Raw genomic sequence first — 20,968 nt, 5'->3', positions numbered from 1 at the left:
CTTTCTATAAACCGAACAAAATTAAAATCCTGCCATGTAAACACTTTAAACCGATTACTTTGCGTCTACGTCATCACGTCCAGAGGTCGGGTCGTCAGAACGTGAACGTGATGATGTCGGCAACGGTACATTCTGTGATTTGGGGACACCGACACTACAGTAGAGACTGGTTAATAGTGGAGGTATAAAGGTAAAATTTCCATTATACAGTTAAAAACACATTAGAAAGGAGAACGCTTGCTGTGTGACGAACTATCTGCTCTCATGTCCGGAGTGAAAAACAGATCTGAAATGAAGCGCAATTTTCTGTTTTTCAGCTTAGAAACAACACAGTGATGATAGTGAAAGTAGCTCAATGAAAATAAACAACTTGACCAAAATTTGCCTTTGTCATTTGTCTTTGTATAGATGACAGATTCATAATTTCCGATCTGCTTGAATTTATACGTGCTCGCGCCATGAATGTTGTACGAAACACGATTGTGATAAAGCAATGCTCCTTTGATTCATTGTTCAGCAACTCTTCGTAAGAAATCGTGTGTTCCATTTAAGTACAGTACAACTTTGTAGTATCAGAGTACAATTAATCTCAGCTGCATTACAGAGGGGCGTATGATTTCTATGATCGCGTTCTGGCCATATGACTGAGCGCTCGAATGAACTCAAGGGATTCAAATATTAACCGTTTATTCTAAGCAAGTGCAAACAGATATTAAAAATATTAACGTAAATATGGGCGTTTTTTCCTCTGGTGACTTGTTTTTGTTGTCACTGTAGGCTATTAGCATATCCTAAAATCGAAAGCACAGGCACATGTAAACACCATATCGGATTAGATAACGTCTCATGTAAACAGTTCATCGAATCTTTCAATCGGAATGATTTTAATCGGAATGACAAAAAAGTGTACATGTAAACGCACCTATAGTGGCACTGCTGTAGGCTTTAAACTCTGCTTCATTTAAGGGGGAACAGCAACCTTATATAATGTTTGGTTTCACTTTTTCTTCCTAAGTGAAGAACTAGCTGTACCAAGCACTGATGACACTGGCTGAACCGAATTATGGAAAGTATTCATAAAGCATTTTATTAAGTAGTTTCATCACCTACCCATGTGAGAACCATTTGTTGCTAGTGTTGATTCATGGCTTGTTGATTTGGGATTGCTCAGAATAAGTAATGTTGTGTACATAAAGATGTTGTGCTGGGTTCATGTACACACTTGTGTATGTCGACGATTCGTCTGCTGTGGATTCAGGGAAGTGAGAGGGTTCTCTGTGCATTCCTGTGAGCCAAGCCAGAGAAATTCATCCCAAACAAAGCAGGGCTCTCAGCTCTGTCTGCACAGTTTAGGTTAAAGTCAGTTAATTGGTTTCCTGTCCAGGGTTAAGTCAACAGGGTGTTGTGTCTTAAACAGTGTGGAAACCGGAGAGAAGAAACAATATAGCAGTGTTTGTTCAACCCCAGCGCACAAACCCCTCTAAAATAATACATCAGTTCGGCCTGGTTATCGTTCCCATGGAGTTCTGAAACGTCACTGGTTCCGAAACAAAACACAAAATCCTTCACACACCTCACAGTCCACTGATCTCCAAGTGAAATCACTCGTTTTTCGGCACAGAGGGGTTCTGTTGGCTCTCAAAGCACTACAAATAAATCTCACCAAGTGTTGGCCTTTGCACTGACCCGCTCATTCAACATGATTTACATGACACCATTTGCAGGCATTAATAGTGGGTATGAAGATGAAAGAGCTCATATTGCTAGAGAAACATCTGACCGCTGATTTATGGACCAATATCTAAACTATCCTTTAAAGTATGCCTGAGATCATGAGGATTTTTGAATTGACGAGTTAGACTGGGGTGCTTAAACAAGTTTCAGTGGTTTCACTTATGCTTTAAAAAATGAAACATTTTCATATTGAATTTATCCATTAACACTGAAACGAGCTGACATTTAAATTGCTCCCTGAGTAGCAGAGATTTGCCTGAAATCATTTGTCAGCAAGCCTTTATATTTTTACATGTTAGTATTAAAGGTTTTCAGCATTAAGAATAATAACTGCAAACAATACTGCATTTTTGCATCTTTACATTATTTTTTATTTTATTTTTTTCAATGATTATGTAAAATCAGTTCACCACAGTTCACCACTTTGTTTGATATTTAGTTACCTCATGCAAAGATATTCATGCATTTTTTATATTAGGTTTAATTTTCTAAATACTTAAAAAGCCATTGTATATTTTAATGTTACAGTTAGGAAGAAATGCACAATGTACAATTTCCTCTACAATTCCTATTGATTATTTGAATCTGCATATGTTGAAGCATGATGAATATCATAACGGCAAATGTTTCTCATGATTCATTACTTTTTGGATCATGTCTTGCAGATGATGCAGCTGTGACTCAGAACCAGCCTCCGCCAGACGCAGCAGAACCTAACGCAGATCTTACCCTACAGGACCCTACCGGAGAGCCATGGGGTAAGTATCTGATACACACCCTCCTCATCTTTCACTGCACGTTACTCAACGCATGAGGTCATCAGTATGGGCTGTGTCTGTGCCCGCGTCCTTAATGAGCTTAAGACAGTACATTTCATCACTGTTGTGTGACTACCTAACAGAATATGTTTTGTCATCCAGCCGTAACCTCATGCTGTAAATGTTTTATTTCCTCCACAGTGAAGCCACGCTTTACTCAGCCCACAAAGATGCGCAGGCGTGTGCTTGAGCAGCCTGTCGGCAGCTCGGTGCGTCTCAAGTGTCTGGCCAGTGGCAATCCAACACCGGTCATTACATGGTGGAAAGACCAGAGCCAGCTGCCCAACCCTCACCAGAGTAAACGGCCACAGTGGACACTGACTCTGAAGAACCTGCAGCCTCAGGACAGTGCCAAATATACCTGTCACGTCTCCAATGCAGCTGGCCATATCAATGCCACCTATAAAGTGGATGTAATTGGTGAGTTTGTAACCCAAAGATAGATGTTTAGCGATATATATTTTTAATAATAATATTAATATTTTATAATAATTTTGATATTTTGTTATCCAATGCAAAGATATTCATGATTTTTTACGTCTTAAATAATATATATAATTTTTCTTGTGAAATATTGTTCCTGAAAATGAAACACGAAACACATTTCTTAGCATTTCAAGTTCAGAATTTTTAATTGTATATAAAATACATTTGATTATATTTAATTTTATATATACAGTGTGTATATATATATATATATATATATATATATATATTATATATAAGAATTATAAATATAATCAATTATATTGAATAAAATATAAATAAATATTTTAAATCTTATACAAATATATTTCACATTCTAAAATGTTTTGCTATGCTTATTGATATGGATAGTTTTGAAGATGACAGAAAAGGATGAGTAGAATATGAAGAAATGCATCAGGAAATGTTGCGGGCCAGACTTATGTTATGCATTAGCACCTCAACTCAATACGTATTCAGTATGCCATGGTTCCAACCACTGTTTCTATTGACCATTACACCATAATCAGTTACAAATGTGAAGTGCATAAGTAATCTCATGTTAGTTTAGACAAAATATTCAGACTGCTTTTAAGTTTCAGTCTGTTTTCTCCACAGAGCGTACAAACTCCAAACCCATTCTGACAGGTACCCATCCTGTTAACACGACTGTGGAGTTTGGTGGAACAGCTTCTTTCCAATGTAAAGTCCACAGTGATGTAAAGCCTGTGATACAGTGGCTAAAGAGAGTCGACCCAGGCACAGAGGGGCGTTATAACTCCACGCTGGAGGTAGGAGGCCAGCACTTCGTGGTGCTGCCCACTGGGGACGTGTGGTCCAGACCTGACGGTTCCTACCTCAACAAGCTGGCCATCGTCAAGGCACGCGACGAAGATGCTGGAATGTACATCTGTCTAGGAGCGAATACCATGGGCTACAGCTTTCGCAGCGCCTACCTCACCGTTCTCTCAGGTCAGCTCTTGGAATTCTCCCTCAGATCTTGGTGGATTTACAGTATTGATATTTACTGTAAAATGATCATAATATTCACGATAAAATACTGTAAAAAAATATATATATATATATATATGTATATATGGTAAAAAAAACTATTAATTGGTTCACTGTAAATTCCCTTACTATATACTGTGAAGGACTAACTTTTCATGTATTTTACAGTGAAATATTGTTAAATCTATTTTTTAGAATTGAAAAACAGCAAGTCATCTTTTAATTTACAGTTTTAAAAAAAGGTAAATTAATGAATGAATGAATGAATGATGCATTTAAATTAACATTCCTGAAATTCCTGGAATGTGTGACACTTCACATTTGATGGAAGTCTGTTTCTTCTTTGTTTTTGTTTTTTTCCTATTAAGTTGTTAAATAAATGATTATTAGATTATTTTAGTGGCATGCTTTTGTATGACACTATGTGCCATCACTCTAAAGGAAAAAGGTAGAAAAGCTGTCACAGAATATATTATGTTATATAGATAGATATAGATAGATAGATGGATAATTGTTTTTTTTTTTACTCTATTTTAAAGTTTAATTTGTAAAACCTAAAACGTTGCTACCATATTTTTCTGGTAAAGTTATAGCAAACAAAGCTGGCATTTTTTACCAGATTTTTTTTTTCAGTGTAGCAGTGAATAAATGCCTCTGTTTACAGATCCCAAGGTGGATAAGGACGTCATTCCCCGTCACATTAGCCCTGGTCTTCCCTGGCCGCTGATCATTGGGATCCCAGCTGCTGCCCTGCTCATCGTAGGAGCCATCGTGCTCTGGTTGTGCCACAGCCGCAGACGCCAGAGCGCTTTGCCTCCCCGACCGACAGCCTATCGAGACCACCACATTCCAGACAAGGAGCCCAGCACGGCCAGCGGCATCAACCCTGACCTGCCCAACCAGAGACTAATGGGAATGGGGCCCCCAGCTCTCAGCGGTCCGCCAAAGATTTATACCAAGGTCTACACAGACATGCACACTCACACCCACACACACTCCCATGCACACATGGAGGGGAAAATACACCAGCATTTCCATTACCAGTGTTAACAGGTTACCATCAGGTAACCCATGCTGCTGCCTCTGTTCTCATGAGCTAAGGGCCACCACTCGAGGACCACAACCGTACTGTTCTGATGGAGCCCATTTACCTTGAAATGTCTCAGGTCAAGGAAAATGTCTCACACTCAGTAGAGCTGCAGTGGACCTCAGTTTTCCTTTAGGTTCTTCGGAGTTCAAAATCAAATAACACTGAATCAAAGCAACCCGAGCAAGTGCTAACAATCCAAGAACAATACTTGGACCTTTTTGCTATTCAAAAGCCAAGCATTACACAGGAAGTAGAGTGGAGATATTTTATATTTGGAGAAACTGTGATGATCTGCGTTAATCATACTGGTGGCCCTGTTTACAATGTGTTCTGTCAGTAAATTAGCAAAGATGTGGTGTTTTTTCTTTTTCTTGTTTGTTTTTGTTTTGCAACAATATATTGTGAAGAAATTATGCAAGGAAATGTCAGGGAAAAGAGATGGATGAGTAAATGGAAAGGGGGTAAGGGCTTCTGTTGTATTACCATTAAAAGGTACTTTGTGTGTATGTATTCAGCTCAACTTTCTGATGACTGCAGTATTACGTAATGTACGATCTCTCTTTGTCAATTCAGTCTCACTGTTTGCTAATTACAGTTGAGGAAGCTATTTTATTTCAAATTCATTGTGTATCATTTCAACTTACAGATGAGCTGTAAACATGGCATTGCTGTTTGATGATAATATATTTTAAGACTCCACCAAAAGCTAGTCAGCAGGGTCTTTAGAAACCCCTTGTGAGCCGATATACAAATCTATTTAAAATCTATAAATGTGACAACATGTTTATCTGAGATACTGCATGCTGCGATTTTTACTTTGGTGCTCATGTAAGTGTGTTTTAATGATATTTTTGTAAGAAATAAATAATTTTCTATTTTACGTTTACAGTTTGACCCCCAAAAGCTTGCGTATTTTCAGTGGGAATTGAGCGTTGGATGCCACCGCAGTGGCTGTTGACTCTCCTCACCCTCCCTAACACGGCCTCAGACCACTGTTAGTTCAACAGGCTGAGGAATGCAATGAGAAAATCAAGTTATTCTTTTCGACACCAGGAAAGGAGGGAAATATTCCCAGCAGGATTTGATGGGTATTAATATTCGGATAGGGTTACAAAGAGGGGGCTACAGTTCTTAAGGCTGTTTCCTCTGTGTTCCCTGTGGATGACAAAAGCGAGAAAAACTCTCTGGCAACACCAAACGCCCCAGAGGTGAGCGCTGACTGAGCACTGGACATTTGAACTTTTACAAGAAAAAAGAGAAGGGGTTAGACTGTTTAAATGTAATGGATTGATTGTGTGAATTGAGGGACTGTCGGTACCTGCCAAACCAATTGTATGGTGATATGGATAAGAACAGGCTAGGCTGCCATCTAGAGGCTATAAGTAGCGTTACCACTCAATGTGCAATAATAGTGCCTTTTAGTACTTTTACTTAATACCTTTACCTTTTAGTAATACTTCACCAAAAGTGTTTTATAAGCTCAGAAATAAAATCAATTAAATTTCAAGTTGATATGTAAAGCTATAGGCATATTTAATGTGATAATTTCAAGGTTAACTAAAGTTTACTACTCTTAATTTCTTCCAAGTGTGTGTGTGTGTGTGTGTGTGTGTGTGTGTGTGTGTAGAGAGATCAAGATCTTGCATGTTTTTTAAGCTTTTCATCTTAAAAGCATGCATGCAACAGGAACAGCTGATCATTTTTTTCTGTGTCTTTGTGAATATAGTGGGTTTTTCTCAGTGGTTTAGCAACCACACCACAATATTTTGTCTACATACTCTTAAAATGAAGTGCTAAAAATATGGTTTGGATTGGCTTAAACATATACTCTATGTAATATATAATGTTTCAAATTATTAGTGTTAAAAGTACTGATTTGCATCATACTCATACTAACCAATGTTAGTATAAGATTAAACAGAAAACATCTGAGACTATTTACAGGAAGCTATATTGAGTCTTATAGTTTCTATTTATATTTTGTGTTTGTGGTCTTTTTGTGCTGTACTACATAGTTTTGACCATGCAGCAGATGCATATCATACTTTTGTTCATCTAAAAATAAAATGCCCTTCGTACTAAGACTCAGTAAGTTATCATAAAGAACACTCCTCCTTTTTGTGGTTTTGATCTGTCTTTTGACAAAGTGACCATTGAAAACATTTGCAGAACTTTAAGGTTATTGAGCAGTAGCGTGTTATTGGTGTCATACAAAAAAAAAAAAATGGTATTATTATTATTAGATTTGCGGAAATAATTATTTTACTCTGATACATCTAATAGTCATGTGATGCTATGAAACTTTTCATCTAAACGGAAAAGGAAGGGCTTCAAGTTTTAGCTTACATTTGGACATTGACGCATCTTTAAAATGAGACTTTTCTATGTTCTTCTGCTTTTGAGGGTTGTTTGTTGTAAGTATCATCTTATAATGCTTTAGATCAAAAGGAAAACAAACAGAGTTTAGCAATTTAGTTATTGAATATTGTACATTTAGAACATAATGCTTATATTGTTACGGTTTGACTGAAACATTTTTCAGCATGAGAAATCACTTCCTTGTAAAGCCAGTATATGTTCTTTTCAGGCTCTGAGAACAACAACTCGGGTAAGGAAAAATAATTCTAGATGCAACGAAATATTTGTGATATATAAGCACTATGCATTATATATATATATATATATATATATATTTATATTTAGATAAAAAATGCATCTATCTATCTTGACAAACCTGTTGTGTTTCAGCTGCTGGGATGTGTTTTATTTGAAACCGTTTTATTATCTCAAGCAGTTTTCCATCTTTCTTTGAAATAACATTCTATGTAATAAGATTACTTTGTGTGTATGAAGCTAGTTTCATCATTTCAATCGCATGTTTTAAATGTCTCAGGTTATTGCAATGGAAACATTTACATTCCTATCATCGTAATTCTCTGTGAGGCATTACTGCTTTCTATCGCTGTAAATGTCTACTTCATCTGCATGACAAGATATAGAGACTCATGCCAGAACTTTTACAGTATGTAGCTTTTATTACCACTCTTATTACCACTACAAAGTAAATGTCATAGTTACAATACAATAAAATTAGCATTAATTTTCATATGCTTTTTTTTAGATAATTATATTGCTGTCTGGTGTAGTCGTGGAACAGCAACTGAGCCTGAGCAATCATATGACCAGGTGCAATTTTAGCACATGCAAACATTATTATTATGTACAATTTTCATTTAAGATCTTTCATAAAAAAACATAATGTAATTATTATATCCATAATAAGATCTACTGAGAGATATACTGTGTTTACTTGTAGGTTCCAGACGACACACAATACTCTGCACTGAGTGTTTCCAACGACAAAAGAGAGTGTGAGGAACAATTAGAAGTGAACCCCACTGAGTGTGTGTATTCTGCTGTGAAACACTAAAAAAGAAGAGACCTCATCAAAAACATATGCTGAAATCGGTCATATATTCGGTTTTTTTCCCCTCTCTCTCTGTTGTTTTGTATTTTTGTTTTAATTTTCATTTACTCTGTCTGTAATATATATTTTTCTGAATATTTTAAAGTTTAGTAGTTTGCTGAAATTTTTTTTTTTTAATTAAAAATGCTCGTGAGCTTCCAGCACGAGTCAAAGAGCTGAAGTCTATTGGACTGTTTATTGTATAACCACCTCACTCACAGTTTACCAGTTTTGAATGGATAAAGATAGTAGTTTTTGGTTGTTAATTAATTGCATAGTAGTGCAATTAGTGGTGCTCTTTACATCTGAGTTCACTGTTGGTTATCGGTTGGTATCTGTATCTTCTGGTTAAATGCAAATTAGCAATTAACACATTTCTGTGCGGTTACATGAGAAGCATGTACTTCAAAGAAACTGGTTGCTGTTAACAGTTCAAAATATAGCAGAAGCATTTTACTATTGATTTAGCCTTTGTGTGAAGTAGGCTTTAACATGATGTAGGTTTGTTTAGTTTTTTTTGTTTGTTGCTTTTTCTTTGAAAAATTTGATTTCATCCAGGCCAATGCAGAATTTAACGTACTGATGTTGTAAATTTACAATTAAACAGGTCTGTTTAAAGCTGTTATGTGTTGTGTCTGAAATGCTCATGTTTGGTGACAATAAATGGTTAACAGCACAAGGTTTGTCGTTACCTGCACTCTCAGAGCTCACCTTATGAGGGCAGCAGAACTCACTAAATTTAAAATGGTTGAAAAAACGATTTGACTATATTTGAATTAAATTGAATATAATGAGCACAATATGATTGTGATTTTTAAAAGTATTACACTAGAGATTGGATGGGCAAAGTCGTAAAGAGATGGTGATAGCTACTAAACTGCATTTAACACTTTCTGTCCTTGATCAAGTCTCCTGAGCATTGTCAGATGAATTCTGAAATTATTTTGTCAGTGAACAAAGATCTCCCACATCAGATGAGCATCACAGCCTCCTGAAGCTCTCAGATGGCGGCTCCTCTCATGACGGTGGGCTTTGAATCTGCTGGATGACTCAGGATTTGCATGCTTGACCCCAGAGCCGCCCCAGACATGACAGACAGTGTTAGCGTATGCATTACCAGCAGGCCAGAATAAAACCAGTCGAGACGAAAGGCCACCCTAGTCTTACAGTGTTACTTTTACTTTTTACTTATGGACGGCCTGTGATGTGTGCACACACAACAGTAACAGAAAAAAACGCTTTTCATCAAGACCTACAACACATGCAACAGTTTTTAATTCAAAGAAAGGTTTTAATATGTGGCAATGGTTTGTCAGCCTTTGTTTCTTCTCAATGAGGCAACTGGGCTCACTTTAACTTTAAATGAATAGATTAAATTCATATGCAGTCCCAGGCTGGATGGTAAAGAAACCTTATTAGTACATTACATTTTTCTACTGCTGTACCGTTCTCATTTTAGATTTTAGAGAACAGATTTAAATTTAGATTTAAAGACAAAATAGCAACAGGAGCATAGATGAACGTAGAATGGAAACTTGTGGTTTCGCTTTAACACCTCCATCACACCTTGACTAATGCCCAATGTCTGGTAAAATGTCTGTTACAGAAAGAACAGGAAGCCAACAGCAGCAAATGCATGTGTTGTGCTGTATGTCTCAAATCTATTATCATGCTACAAATGATGCTTGTCAAGATTATCCAGGCGTTTGTGGTACTTTATCTTAATATAGGTAAGTGACATTTTAGCCTGCAAAAAATATTTTATTTAGACAGCAGCAATAGAAAACATTATGTATTTTAAGTCAGTGGCTTGTTTTTTAAACCTGGTGTGAATGCTCTTGTTGCTTTATTTCAGATTTTACTCACGGCACGGTTCTTCATCAGCCTGACTCTCTTATCCTAGTTGACCCTGGTGCCAACGTGACTCTGCAGTGCTTTTTCACAGAAAACTACAGCATGTATGACATGTTTTGGTACAAGCAAATCAAGGGCCAGCAGCCTTGTGCTGTAGTTAAAGCTGGAGCAGTTGCTGATCCCATCTTTCATAAAGGATATATGAACACGCGCTTCAATATCATCAGGTCAAAAAATAGTCTTTCTCTTAGTATCATTAACATTAGTCACTGGGACGAGGCGGTCTATTACTGTGGAGTGGAGATTTTCTTTGATATTGAGTTTGGAAATGGAGTATTTTTGTCATTAAATGTATCATCTTTTAACTCTACAGGTGAGTTCTTGTTTTATGAGCTGAAAACTAAATCACATCAAAACTAAATCAGATATATTTGTGTGTCTTAAGTTCTTCAGTGTACATGTAAGAGTGATTTTAAGTCATTAAATTCATATTAATTGCACTGTTCTGTTTGTTTTTCAACTTTAAATCCAACAGAAAGAGATGATCTTATTGCAGTCGTTATCTTTCAGTGCAACATTATTGGAATATGTGCAGTGTGGATCATATGTCTGTGCATCACGATTAAACAACAAAACGGTCTGTTTTGCTATATTTTATATTATGCGTTACATATAATCTATATCTTTTTAATACTCTTCTGCACTCCTATAACCTCAAATGATGTATCTGTAAATTGACCAACATTGTAGAAAGAGTAATGTCATTTGATAAGAATAGGTATAAAACCACTGTTTATGTCAACAACATCATACAGTAAACCTTATATTTGCAAGTAATGACCTTTCAAAATAACTGTAATTTATCTTTTTTATAGCTTTATCTCCAGTTTCTTCCATCCCCAGTCAGTGTCATAGAGGACACATACCTGTCCATATTCAAATGTCTGATGCAAAGGTAAATTAAATGTTTTGTGTTTTCCAAATTTCCGTTTGTGAAGTCAGAAGATATTTTATAAATACAAAGTTTTCCAATTGCTAGGAACAAATGTTTCAGAGGAGCTTGTCATCTAAACCAGTCATAAAAATCCACAAACTGATGCTTACACGTACTTCTGTATTTTTAAAATTCATTAACATCACACCAAACTGAGAGCTTTCATTTTAACAGATGAAAATCTAAGATTGTGGCCTATATATTCTGGTTTTGCACTAACCTCTTCTTCTTTTTTTCTGTATTTATTTGAATTTATTTTAATATTTTTTTAACAGAGTCACACATCTAGTTCTGATGCTAATCAAGATCAAGAAGCTTGAAGAGACAATGATGCCCAATAAAATGAGGATCATTTGAGAATGAAACATCTTGGTCAAAAAAAAGAGGAAAAATTTGCCATATTTATTTAATATAACATTTGCATATGTATAACATATATAATTCAACATTGTTTGTTTTTTGGGATTGCAAAATGAATTTTGTGGGGGTTAATAAAAAATGTAATCACAACTGTGTGTGAATTCAAATATGTTGTATGTACACAATTTTATTAGAAAATTAGATGCAATAATGGAATTTGCAGAAAGACACAGCTAGTTAGTAAATAAATCACAAGTTAAATTTGCTGTCTTATTCTATACACTTCTGTACTCAGCTACGCTATGGTCAGTCTCATGGGGGTTGTTGATTTGGCTGTACACACTGTCTTGAGGTGTTTCCCCCTTCCTTCGCACTCTTCTGTTTTTTCCCTCCTTAAAATGCAAAGCAGCATAACTCACCTCCACTGAATCATGGTCCTGTGAGAGTAACACATGAAAGACAGAAAGATGCGGTTAAAAGAAAATCTAAGAAAAAAAATACATATTATACTTTATATAATTTAATATTAGATGTACACTTAAAGAATACAAAGTAAGAACTAAAAATAAAATAAAATAATTTAATAATATGAAATTGCAAATGACACCGCCCTGCATCATATTTGCTAAATGAAATCCAATACTTGTTTCTTAGTAATTTTGGAGTGCTGATTCCAAAAATAGTGGCTGTTTTGCTCTAGCACATCAAACTCTCTCACAAAATATGATGTGCATTTCATAGCATTTTTGTTTTTGGCAACCATTCCTAATTTGAAAAGGTCTTGTAATATCCCTTAATCACCAGAAAAACTGTCACAAAGACATGATTCAAGGTTACATTTGTTCAATTCTTTCAATTTAATTCCGATTTTCACATGTATGAATGATTCTGCAGACATCATTTTATGCCTAATCTCAAGGTTTTAAGATTAGAATTATGGCCAGTGATAAAAGAAAATGCAAATGTTTTTGCTACATTTGTGGATTTTTTACCACATACAAGCAGCAACAGAAAATTTACATTATAGTTACATTTGAATTTTGTGAAAAAGCTTATTTATAAACTTTTATGTTGTTTATGTAAAGTTCTTTGACATTCAATGAGTACTTGAACATAATTTTCATAACACTCCTTTGCAGATTATAAATTAAATGATACATTCTGAACACTTCTTTGATGTATACTTTATAATACTGTCATGAAAACCATTCGTATTTTGTGGGCGAAAAAACTACAAGATGGAAAGTTTTCACTGATATTTACACTTGGAATCATCAAATTAGGTAATATAAGTTTTTGTGGTTATTTTTCAAATCAGCAGATTGTTTTTTTGTTTTTTGTTTGTTTGTTTTTTCAAGATGCAGGGCTGTGTTATCTATAAAATACATGAAACTGAATTGAAATTAATTTATGACGCACACCTGACTGGAGGGATGATCTTGTAGCCTTTTTTCTGGTTGAAACAATAAATAAATAAATAAATAACGTTGCAATGGAAGCCTTTGTAAAAAAAATAATAATAATAATACAAATGTTTTATCAGATAACTAAAAAAGGAGGAAAATTTCTAGAAGTGTTTTTTGCTAGTCATTTTAATATAATTTACATTACCCACAAAGAGTGATTTTTATTTAAGCCCATTAAAGTAAGCCTATATACTGTATATAAGGAGACAAATTAGATCAAAATGCTCACCTTTGTTATTGTAGTATCTTTCCTTTTTATGACTTAAAACTGCTTGAGCAGTGATCACAATTATACAAACACCCAATAACACACTCAAGATAATCACCAGAGGATCCACTGGCTTTACTGCAAGACATGTGAATGTACCGTGTCAATTGCAGAGATGTACATTTATGATTTATATTAAAATATAATATAACATATCACAAGAATTACATGAATACAACATTAGACATTAATTAAAATGTCAAATTTAAACATTTCCAATATTTAGTGAATTGGCATATAGAGCGGCTCTGTTTTGTCTGTTTTATACAACAAAGATGTTTTCTTCATCAAAGAACGCATACAGAAATATTTAAAATGAGCAACTCAACAATTTATGATGAAAAGCTTATTTTAGTTCCTTACAAAATATTAAAAAGCCTGAGAAGAAAATAATTTGGCACTTACTTATATTTATTTGTGTCCCATTCCCAAAGAGAATTTTTCCACAGGTGACCACAGCGCAGTAGTAAGTGGCCGTGTCCATTTGGCTGCTAATGTTCTTGGACAGTTTGAAAGTGCAGCTCCGTGTAGAATCAGTCTCACACTGATTAGACTGATTGTAAGTGTAAAGGATTTCTGGAAAAGATTTTCCTGAATCAGATCTGAACCAGAACATCCTGATATCTGTGGTGCTGCGTTCATACAGCACAGAGCACTGCAGGGTCACTGTGTCTCCAGACCGGACAGGCTCTGATACGGGATGCTGAAGAACAGATACCTTGTTTTTTGACCCTAAACAGACATGGAGACATTTTATGCATATGCAAAATCACATGCTTCAGCAAAGGTCTTATTTTAGAATTTAAATTGATGTGGACTATAATTTTGCAAATAATCGTATGTAACAAATACAATTATAGTATATAAATACTATCATAGAATTATAGTATTTCCAGTATTATCTTCAATAAATTTACTCCTGAAGGATAAAACACAAACCTTTCAAAGCTAAATATGTGCCTTCAGCAAAGTGAGTTTCATACTTTCTCCAGCCACAGTAATATACTGCTTCATCCGATGAAGTAACATTTGAAATGCTTAAATGACATTTTTCTGTGTCTGTCTCAATCCTAAAGCGTGAGGATTCAAAGTTGTTGAAGAAATGAGGAATTCTGGCTAATTTCTGCACCATCGCAACAGCTTGTGGTTGGTGTCCAAAAGTTTGCTTGTACCAAGTAATTGGATCAGTGTGATCTATCAGAAAAAAGCAGCGCAGAGTGACATTGTCCCCAACAGAGACCATCATCACTGGATCTGGTTGATGAAAATCCTTAGAATGTGTTGGGTCTGTAAAGGAAAAATGAGGAAAAATGAGTAAGTGAGAAAATAATGTTATTTCACCTATGTGACAGTGTTATACAGTAAGCTCATGTTTCAGAAAACAATGCTGTCATTGTGAGTACCATGTTAAATTTAAATGTAGGTAAGTTTTTTAAGCCCCATAATGACTTACATAATTAATTTATGAGATGTTTAACATTTTTTCAATAGGCAAATAAATACTCATAAACAATGAAAAAAAATCCTTAGTTCAGGGTAACACATTCTTTGAATAAAACTATTGCATTAGACAGAGAAATACAGCCCTCTTTAAATCTATATGAATTATATGTTCAAAACGATTATTTAGAAAAAGAAAAAGAAAAAACATGAAATTATAGAAAACTGGAGGTGACTTACCTTTGTATATTAAAGAAAATTATTAAAGAAATGCATTTACATACAGTATATGTATTACACACTTACACATTTCACATAGAAGCATGATAGATATCCACATAACCATCATCATCTCAGCAGTCCGTAAATGATTGGCTTGCCTTCATAAACTTCTGCAAGATTATACTGTACATCTCTGTCCTTTCGTGACATCACAGACTTCCTGTAACCTTTTCTTGTAAACTTTACTGCTGTTTGTATGACAGTCAGGATATAATCTCAAAGAAGCATCTAAGTATGTTGAAAAAAAAAAAAAACGTTGTGAATGTCAGCTACCAAAAATCACTTTGATATATAAAATTTGCAAACTTTTATTCAAGTTAAGAAGTGCATCAGTGAAAAGGTGAAGTATCGTAAAAGTACATACATACATATACATACATAATTATTGCATCAAATTTAGTAAAGACAAGGCCAGAGGTTACTAAATAAATAAATAATACAAGACTACGTTTGAGTCAAGAAATATTGCAAAAGACTTTTCAGTGAGTAAATAAAAGCAAGAAGTCCAGCACACTTTGTCTATCAGGGTCAGCTCATTAGTCACTATCTGAAGGTTTGGGACTCTATGCATGTGCTTGGGTTGTGTTGCAACCTGCTCTTAAATCATTCCTGCAGGTTGATAGTAAATAAAAGGCTAGTAGGCTAGTAAATAAAATTAAAAAATTAAAAAAAGTGTTGTGGAGACCCAAAGGAGCCTAATAGAGCCAAAATAACAAACAACAGGAAGAGGTGGGACATCAAAGTGGGGAAAATAGTAGGCCTACCACAGAAACTTAAGCCTATGTGTGGTAAACCGCTTTTTAAGCATCATAGGGAAAACGGCGTTCACGTTTATTTGAGGTTTCATAACCCGGGAGAACAAATAACAGGAAAGTGTGGAAAAAGCTGCTTACAGCCTGCTGAGGATGCAGAATGTAAACGGTCCCTTTCGCACAACAAATGGTGTTCTGTGGTCTGCGTGTGGAACAGCTCATGATATTTATCTTTGTCTAACAACAGTGGCACAGAGAATTAAAAGGAAGGCATCTACGCATTACAAAAACGTATTATTTGGCACAACAAAGGAAAGAGAATAGGCCTACAAACATGACAGAATTGGAGAAATTTAATCGTACATTTCATTTTATAGGGGAACATCTAACTGGATTTTCTGAACATTGTTAAAGATCATAAACAGCTGAACATGTGGTTATTTGCAGTTAATATGAAAGGGAGAGAAAGGACATGATCAAAATAAAAGGAAAGAATCGGAATAACATTAATTTGCATACTATGCGTCCTAAACAGGTGGGAAGAGTGGGGTGAAACATATAATAGATATACCTATAATAAAATGAAATATAACACTAAAAAACTTAAGAGAATAGACAATAAATTAAAAAAATAATAATATCTATGTAGTGCCAAAAATTATAGAGAAACAAATACCATACTGTACAAATGTGCTATTTAAAGATTAACAGTGCTGAAAAGAATTGTATTGTTCAGGTGGAATATGGCCTGAGGGAAAAAGCTGTCATGATAATTTTGTTGTTGTTGTTGTTATTGTGGAATATCTATCAGTCTTTTTCTTCCTCTGCTCCTTCATATCCCTATGCCTCTCAGATACCCTATCCACTCTCTAACTTTACACTCACCAATACATCTGTGGTTGAATAGCTGATTATGAACTCTAACTCCTCTTCCTCTGTTAGACCTAATACTAACACATCTGCTCAAAAATGTTTTGCCCTGCCTCATTATACCTATCATTCACAAGATAAATATATTATTTATGACTGGTTATGACTTTTTTATATATCGATGGAGTTATAGTACATCCTTCCCCTACTGTATGTAATGTTGGTGTACTGTTTGATTCTGCACTATGCTTTGAACCCCATATCAACCAGCTTGTCAAGTCCTGTTTTTACCAACTTCACAATATTGTCCGTTTACGACAATCACTAAATTTCAAAGATGCTGAAACTGTTATTCATTCTTTTATAACTTGCCCAACTCAATCCGAGCAGCGGAATCCTTACCCATCTTCAAGAAATGGCTAAAAACTCATCTCTTCCCCAGTCAGCAAACAAATTTGGCCCAGATTTGGCATGCATCTGGCACAGCTGGCATTCATCCGGCACTGGCATACAGCATGTGGGCCAAACATGGCCCGGGTTTGGCAGAGATGGTACAGGGTTTAAGATGGCACACAAGACATGGGCCAGATGTCAAATGCAGTATTTGGCCCAGATGTCAAATACAGATATATGGGCCACATAAGTATTGCCGATCTTGACCCACATTTAAAATCCATTTCAAATATTTTTGAGTAAAATGCCAATGTTTTCCCATACAGAAAGGTAATATATTCACATAAATGTGAAACTGTTAAATATATTTTTAAAATATATTTTTAAAATGCATAACATAAAGCTCATACTGTGTGTTATTATGTGTTTGTATGCAAAATTATATTCATGCCTCATGATATTATATAATATATGATATTATATAGTATATTATAGAATAATATATTCTGTTGTTTTATATATGTATTCATATATTCATCTGCCATTCATCCGGCACTGGCATACAGCATGTGGGCCAAACATGGCCCGAGTTTGGCAGAGGTGGTACCGGGTTTAAGACGGCACACAAGACATGGGCCAGATGTCAAATGTAGATATGTGGGCCACATAAGTATTGCCGATCTTGACCCACATTTAAAATCCATTTCAAATATTTTTGACTAAAATCCCAATGTTTTCCCATACAGTAAGGTAATATATTCACATATATGTGAAACACTGTTAAATATATTGAAATACATACATGATATTATATTATATTATATTATATTATATTATATTATATTATATTATATTATATGTTATATTATAGAATAGTATATCCTGTTGTTTTATTTATATACAACTGACTTCAAACAATGTTTTGCATTCACTGCTTTCATATTCTCATTCAATTTACAGTTTGATGTAGGCCTACTAAACAATACATGATGAAATTTCAGGACATTTTATTTGACTTTTGTACTATTTATGTAAATGCGTAACTTTGATGTGTTTTAGGCCATGCTGGCCAATCAGAAGCCTGACAAAGTTTCAAGTAGGCGGAGATAACAGCGCAGGCTCCGACGTCACAAGCCAAAAACTCTGGTTTTGCTGTCTAACGTTACATGATAACACTGCAACCGGAATTTTTTTTAAATCTTCTCCCTGGCAGGAGTTTTCAAAATGTTCGGTTTCAGTGACCTGGTGCAGCGCTTGCGTGAGGATGAACGGCCAAACCGCATAGAAAAAGCTGCTGTTTTGAAAATAACCGCGTTCGTGTGGACGGCCAATGAGCGCGCGCGTTGAGCATTCAAATCATATTTAAACTGAAGCGGAGGAGGTTACCATGGTAACAGGGCGTCAACTCACTCAGCTGACAAGAAGCAAGAGGCTGTCTCTTCTGCTGTTTTCACTGCTTTCAGGTAAGTTTAGTCCCTAAAGTTACACAAATAATACATACAACTGTTCCTGACACTTTCTTACATGTTACTGACACGTTTCTGTTGAATCTTTACTTTACAGGAGTGGTTTAGTGTCTTCAAAAAGACCGTTAGCATCACAACCGTTAACTATAGAGGCTAACAATTAGAGGTAAGGTAACATACATTTAAGCTCTTATTAATGAACGTTTGAGCTTTTAAGCACCTTTTATGTGTAGATGAGCGGCTTTGATAGTTTTGTAAATGTTTTGCTGATACTTTGTCAATAGATAACTGGAAGTCACTATAAGCTAATTAATTTAACCTAAAAGTCTGCACTGTGGGGGTCAATCGGTGACGTCACTTACATGAACTAATGGGCTGAAACTATTTCAAACACGTTTTGAACTTTCATTGCAAACAAATATTGATAAATTGTACTGTGATTTCAGGAGCGTCAGAAAAAAATACCTAAAACAGGGGAAGTTACAAGAAAATTTGTAATGAGAGCTGCTGACAGAGATACAGGAAACACAGGTGATCTGAGAAAGCTTATTAAATAACTTTATATGAATTTTTCACAATATATTTCAACTATATCATCATGCATCTGTAAAACCTAAAAATATGAATTCTGGTATCTTAAGATTTTTTGTATGTTTTGTATATTATTATTATTGCATTTCACCTCTGCTGTAGTTTGTTTATTTCTAATAATCCTGACATTATATACTACATTTTGTTGGCTATGTGACATATTGTTCCTATTCTTCCATGCTGATGGCTGTGCTGCAGAGCTGGAGCGGAGCGGATCTCCTGTCGTAGAACATCTCCAAAGCGCCATGAACCATCTGACTAGTAAGTAAAACCTCAAACATTCTAAAGTTTGTCGAATATTTAAAAAAATATATCAAATAAATATCAAATATTTCCCAGACAGCAAGCAGTGTCGGCCGACACTATGTTGCTGTCTGGGTTCCTGTATGTCCTACAAGGCCATCTTGTTTAACTCTGCTCTGAGGACACTTCATACACAACAACCTACAGAGGGGTCAATCATAATTCAAAAAAAGACACAGATGATAATAAAAAAGTTCTTTGAAATTAAAATTAATAACGGTAAGACAGAACCAGTACTGTGAATGCACCTCACTTCAAACTGTAACGGTCTGTATATTATTTTCTTAAACTTAAAATGTAGTGAAATTTTTGTTCAAGCAGACTTTGTTGCTCGTGGAAACCTCACGCGAGCCTGAAAGATACTTAAAACTTAAAATGTTATTTGCACTCTTGAAGACTGTTCACCAATTACTAAATTTCAGTCCAGCAGAATTTTCTGCACACTTCACCACCAAAGCCAAAATTAGCATTGTGAATGTAAGAGCCTCACACTACATTGTTTGTTTGAATTGTATTTCAGGGCAGTTCGTGAAGACGGATAACCTGGACAGAAGTCGGTTCCAGATCCAGCCTCCACACCAGACTTCTCACTCACAAGGATTGCTGTCTACTAGATATGTGTACTCTTCAGACTTAGGTTCATGCAGATATTATTCAGGGACATGAACACTTGAATACTGCAAAAATAGAGAAACTACCTTATTTAAGAATTTTGTGTTAATTGCGTGAACATTAAACAAATATATGTTTTTTTTGTTTTGTATTCCAAAGCACCTAAAAGCCAATTCACACTGCCATACACCAACAGGGTGAACACACTGACCAAGCAAAACAAATAAGCAAGTTTTTATAGTTTTTGTGAAAGTGTGAACTGACAATACTGTATGTTAGGTGTGAGATTCATTCAACTTGGTTTGCTGATTAAACATGATTAAATATTTGTTCAGAATATTGTTGTTGTTGTGACTATTCATCTGGGAGGGGTGTGTATCAAGTGGCTTGGTTATGGTTTTGTTGAGGCTGACATGTGGAACCCATCTGGTCCAGCGAATAGGACCAGAACAGGGCCAGCTATGGTCATACGGGTATGGTCATACAGGACCTCAGATCCCACATAGCAATTTTTCTCTGGCCCAGCTCTGGCCCACATAGCAATTTTTCTCTGGCCCACACAATCAGCTTTTGCTTGGCCCACATACCGCAATGACTTACGGTCCTAGTGTGTACCAGGTCTGGATTCCAGACAAGGGCCACACATGGGCCAGAACTGGCCCAATTCAGGGCCAGTTATGGGTAATTAACTTGGCTGAGACTTGGGCCAGTTCTGGCCCATGTGTAGCCCTTG

The 20,968-nt window shown here is 35.5% G+C and overlaps 3 protein-coding genes and 1 long non-coding RNA gene across 5 annotated transcripts in view; 3 read left to right on the top strand and 1 right to left on the bottom strand.

The window, feature by feature from the left end:
• Nucleotides 1-6,404, top strand: part of fgfrl1b (fibroblast growth factor receptor like 1b) — a 38,658-nt gene extending 32,254 nt beyond the window's left edge. Inside the window, exons 4-7 of the mRNA XM_058797062.1 lie at nt 2,400-2,492; nt 2,694-2,972; nt 3,636-3,989; nt 4,693-6,404. Coding sequence (XP_058653045.1) covers nt 2,400-2,492; nt 2,694-2,972; nt 3,636-3,989; nt 4,693-5,078 — 1,112 coding nt within the window. The 3' untranslated portion in view covers nt 5,079-6,404. The remainder of the gene's footprint in view (nt 1-2,399; nt 2,493-2,693; nt 2,973-3,635; nt 3,990-4,692) is intronic.
• Nucleotides 6,405-10,202: 3,798 nt separating this feature from the next.
• On the top strand, nt 10,203-11,844 carry LOC131553522 (uncharacterized). Its single transcript, XM_058798248.1, has 5 exons — nt 10,203-10,314; nt 10,440-10,811; nt 10,974-11,075; nt 11,314-11,393; nt 11,708-11,844. The coding sequence occupies exons 1-5, from the start codon at nt 10,221-10,223 to the stop codon at nt 11,750-11,752; spliced, it is 693 nt and encodes a 230-aa protein (XP_058654231.1). The 5' UTR covers nt 10,203-10,220; the 3' UTR covers nt 11,753-11,844.
• A 223-nt stretch (nt 11,845-12,067) lies between these two features.
• On the bottom strand, nt 12,068-15,359 carry nitr13 (novel immune-type receptor 13). Of its 2 annotated transcripts, XM_058798246.1 has the most exons (6): nt 15,273-15,359; nt 14,466-14,813; nt 13,932-14,258; nt 13,488-13,604; nt 13,214-13,245; nt 12,068-12,229 (listed from the first exon to the last, which is right to left on the bottom strand). In XM_058798246.1, exons 1-6 carry the CDS (start codon nt 15,316-15,318, stop codon nt 12,068-12,070), a joined length of 1,032 nt encoding a protein of 343 aa, XP_058654229.1. In that variant the 5' UTR covers nt 15,319-15,359. The 2 variants fall into 2 exon arrangements, with proteins under 2 accessions (XP_058654229.1, XP_058654230.1); XM_058798247.1 differs by lacking the exon at nt 13,214-13,245 and having other exon boundaries at nt 12,097-12,229.
• Nucleotides 15,360-18,480: 3,121 nt separating this feature from the next.
• LOC131553840 (uncharacterized) lies at nt 18,481-20,493 on the top strand. The gene is made up of 4 exons (XR_009274276.1): nt 18,481-18,895; nt 19,176-19,260; nt 19,519-19,581; nt 20,144-20,493. It is a non-coding gene; the product is annotated as an uncharacterized LOC131553840 (long non-coding RNA).
• Nucleotides 20,494-20,968: the final 475 nt, after the last annotated feature.

The sequence above is a fragment of the Onychostoma macrolepis genome, chromosome 14 (genome assembly GCF_012432095.1).
Source record: "Onychostoma macrolepis isolate SWU-2019 chromosome 14, ASM1243209v1, whole genome shotgun sequence".
NCBI lineage: Eukaryota > Metazoa > Chordata > Actinopteri > Cypriniformes > Cyprinidae > Onychostoma > Onychostoma macrolepis.
The sequence above is the reverse complement of the archived record's forward strand: the minus strand, read 5'-3'. Positions and strand labels throughout refer to the sequence as shown.

Bases quoted from the DNA above. Each gene is read 5' to 3' on its own strand.
- LOC131553522 (XM_058798248.1), top strand. From the start codon at position 10,221: ATGTGTTGTGCTGTATGTCTCAAATCTATTATCATGCTACAAATGATG. The intron at 10,812-10,973 runs GTGAGTTCTTGT...TAAATCCAACAG, and splicing joins ATCATCTTTTAACTCTACAG to AAAGAGATGATCTTATTGCA. The intron at 11,076-11,313 runs GTCTGTTTTGCT...TCTTTTTTATAG, and splicing joins CACGATTAAACAACAAAACG to CTTTATCTCCAGTTTCTTCC.
- nitr13 (XM_058798246.1), bottom strand. From the start codon at position 15,318: ATGATGATGGTTATGTGGATATCTATCATGCTTCTATGTGAAATGT. The intron at 14,814-15,272 runs GTAAGTGTGTAA...TTTCCTTTACAG, and splicing joins CATGCTTCTATGTGAAATGT to ACCCAACACATTCTAAGGAT. The intron at 12,230-13,213 runs GTGTGCGTCATA...TTACTCTCACAG, and splicing joins AAGATCATCCCTCCAGTCAG to GACCATGATTCAGTGGAGGT.